The sequence below is a fragment of the Coregonus lavaretus genome (genome assembly GCF_964263955.1).
Source record: "Coregonus lavaretus genome assembly, contig: HAP1_SCAFFOLD_55, whole genome shotgun sequence".
Classification (NCBI taxonomy): domain Eukaryota; kingdom Metazoa; phylum Chordata; class Actinopteri; order Salmoniformes; family Salmonidae; genus Coregonus; species Coregonus lavaretus.
Window position 1 is genome coordinate 1,155,443 of NW_028161934.1, and position 3,485 is coordinate 1,158,927.

Here is a 3,485-nt window from a genome sequence, read left to right on the forward strand (position 1 = left end):
TGCATGTTGCGTTTATATTTTTGTTGAGTGCAATAATAATTGAATAAACCAATTTAATAAATGAATGGGTCTACTACTGTTTTAGATGTTCTGGGTCAGAACTGTTTCAATGAGACTTACACGCATCAGAGTATCTGTGCATTGAAGGGCTCAACAGTGGAACTGCCCTGCACATATAAACATCCAAGTTATCATGTTGTCTCAGAACCAAACTGGTATATCCAAGAGAAATGTAATGCGGCGCCTAAAATCCTGAGCTCAGTGCCAGAGTATGCAGGTCATGCTGAGTACCTTGGGACTAAAGAGAAAGAATGCAACCTTAGAATCACAGACCTGAGAGAGAGCGATTCAGCTGACTACAAGTTCAGATTTAAAACACAGTATGCAGAATGGGGGAACTGTCACAGATAACATATAATATCTACTACTTCTACTACTACAACTACTATTACAAATATATTAATTGTAATCCAATACAATATCATATTGCAAGTTATAATAATTAAAAATACATTCACTTTTCGTTTTTCTAGTCCCCTTTCATTCAGACCTGCAGGTGAAGGTGTCTTCCTCCACAGAGGAAAAGAAGAGAACACTGACCTGTGGCACCACCTGTCTTCTGACCGACAACCCCAAACCCACCTACATCTGGTTCAAGAACGGACAACATCTCCATGACCCTACTTCCCAACAATACTCTTTGAACACTCTAGTGGTCTGGCGTTACTCTGCAGACAGTTACTCCTGTACTGTAAAAAGCCATGAGGATTTTCTCGCTCCTACAGTGTGTGAGTCTGGACTCCCCTATAATAATCATCTTAAGTATCAACTATTAAGGCCTGTGGACAAATAGTAGAACATGTGGGGAAAAACAGACAAATCTGTGAACTCTTGGATAGTAACATTAGTAAAAATTATACCGTATAATATACAAGGTAGAAAATGGCTGATGGTATGTTATCTTGTTATACCGTTTTAGAATTCTATATTTTTTAATCCATTTTAGAATAAGGCTGAAACGTAACAAAATGTGGAAAAAGTCAAGGGGTCTGAATACTTTCCGAATGCATTGTATGTGTCTATATTTTGTATTTATTTTAAATGAACCAGTCCAATACATCTAAAACACTTGAAAATAGTCTCATTATCGTTTCAGGAATTGATACATTTTGATACATTTTGTTTCAGGTGTTCATGGTCAGAGATGTATGAATGTGACTTACACCCATCAGAGTATCTGTGCCTTGAAGGGGTCAACAGTGGACATTACCTGTACATATAGACATCCCAGCTGGCATAACGTCACAGAAGTATCCTGGTTCAACAAATGGGATTCTGGAGTTACTGCAGATCTAAGCCAGGACCCAGAGTATGCAGGTCGTGTGAAGTACCTTCCAACTACAGACAAACACTCCACCCTGAGAATCACAGACCTGAGAGAGAGTGACTCTGCTGAATACAAGTTTAGATTTACAACAACTGAGGTAAAATGGGGATACAGCTTCCCTGGAATAACTCTGAATGTCACAGGTAATTCTGCCATTACAGTATTATATAATCTAGTCTAAGTCATTATATTATTGGTGGAAATGAAGATGATTGAGCTCTTTTGTCTTCATTTACCCCTTTTCAGACTTGCAGGTGAAGGAGACTCCTGCCACAGAGGAAGGGAAGGTGACACTGACCTGTAGCACCACCTGTATGCTAACTGACAACTCCAACCCCACCTACATCTGGTACAAGAACAGACAACGTCTCACCAACACAAACACACAAGATAACTACCTCTCCCTAGACCAAATCAGCAGTGAGGATGCAGGCAGCTACTCCTGTGCTGTAAAAGGCTACGAGAATCTCCGTTCTCCTGTTACATTTGTTGGGGAACCAAAGTCTTTGAAGAATCCAGTTGTAGGAATCATAGTGGTTTTTCTGTTTCTCATCATCTGTCTCTTTGGGTTCATGTGGTTCAGGTGAGTGAGAAGAATTTACCCTTTTTCACATTCTGTTTTGTACTCGATCAAATATTGCTTGATTGATTGATTGTTGATTGATTTATTAATTGATTGATTCATGCATTCATTAATTCACAAAACAGGATGAAGGACTCCAAATCCATATTTGACACACAAGACAGGAGAGACACAGTAGAGAATGGACAGGTGAGTCTGTTGGAATCAGCTGACTGAGAACTACATTGATCTGTGTATAGATGGACTCAACGACTGTGGTAATATTTAATTTTTCACCCCTCATGTTGTCTGTCTTCTCTCCCCATCAGAGAGACTCTAATCCAGTGTATGACAACATCTCAGGCATGGCCATGGCCCCTACTGCAGCACAGAGACCGTTCACAGACGAGCAGGATGACGTTACCTACGCCAGCATCCAACACAGAAACCAGGAAGTGCCTCTGTACTCCACCGTCCCACCTTCCCATCCCCAGAAACAGGACCAGGATTTCCAATACGCTACTGTGAAATTCAACAGCCCCAGTGCTGCTCAATAGACATTGGGTTGGATTCAATCCAATTATGGATTATAGGCATTGCGGCTTTTAATGTAATGCTTTTTTTATTTTTTTATTATGCTTTTTGAAAATGCTATATAATTACTCAATTAGAATTACTTAGATTTTGGCTTGAACTATCCCTGTGCAGTCCATATTCTACTGTTCTATTATGGTGCAGTGATGTCAGAACGGTTCATTTTTTACATTAACTTCTTTGTTGTTGTAATATCCCAAACGGACAGTTTCAGCATTAAGGGTTCCAGCTTTAAATAACACAATATAACCAACTTTATTCATGAGGTGTCTCCTCCCGTTGCTCCCCTCCGGCGCTCTGATTCGCCGGTCTACTGAGCCACCGGTCTGAGCGCACCACCTCGGCGTCAGCTCTGCATCACCCTTCAGTCCCTCAGTACATCTAGATAGTGAACCACAGACCTCACACTCTTCTGTTGCACACAGCCAGTAATGTCTCCTACCAAACATCTCTCTCTTCACCAGGTAAGTACACTTGATAAGACATTATACCTCACCATTCTAGTTTTTATTGGGGATTTCTTCTGCAGAACACATGCTTGAATGTGAATGGTATTGTAAAATGTACTGGAGTGTGGTTTCATATATTTTGTTTTGTTTAGCATTGTTTTTTAAACACTTTATTTTTGTAATATTTAGTTTTATTATGTAGAAGAGACCAGGATATGTTGTTGCCCTGTGTCCCAACACTCAATGTTATAGTCATGGTCCTGAGAATAAAACAGGTTTAATACCATCAATAGAGAAACACGTGTCTTACAGTGCTACAGGTCTGTTATAATAAGTGCTTTTTCCTGCTTAATTGGAGTATAAGGTTTAGTTATTCACCTGTTATAAAGTATATTTTAGTTGTTTACCTTCATGTTTCTAAGACTGCAGGGAGGGAGATGCAACAATGGGCTTGAGAACAGCAGGAATGGATACATAGGCCTGTGGTTTACAC

General features: G+C 39.9%; 1 protein-coding gene across 1 annotated transcript; it reads left to right on the forward strand.

The window, feature by feature from the left end:
- Positions 1 to 1,923: 1,923 nt before the first annotated feature.
- On the forward strand, positions 1,924 to 3,280 carry LOC311119930 (uncharacterized protein). Its single transcript, XM_084194576.1, has 3 exons — positions 1,924 to 1,970; positions 2,096 to 2,159; positions 2,279 to 3,280. Exons 1-3 carry the CDS (start codon positions 1,960 to 1,962, stop codon positions 2,504 to 2,506), a joined length of 303 nt encoding a protein of 100 aa, XP_084050702.1. The 5' UTR covers positions 1,924 to 1,959; the 3' UTR covers positions 2,507 to 3,280.
- Positions 3,281 to 3,485: the final 205 nt, after the last annotated feature.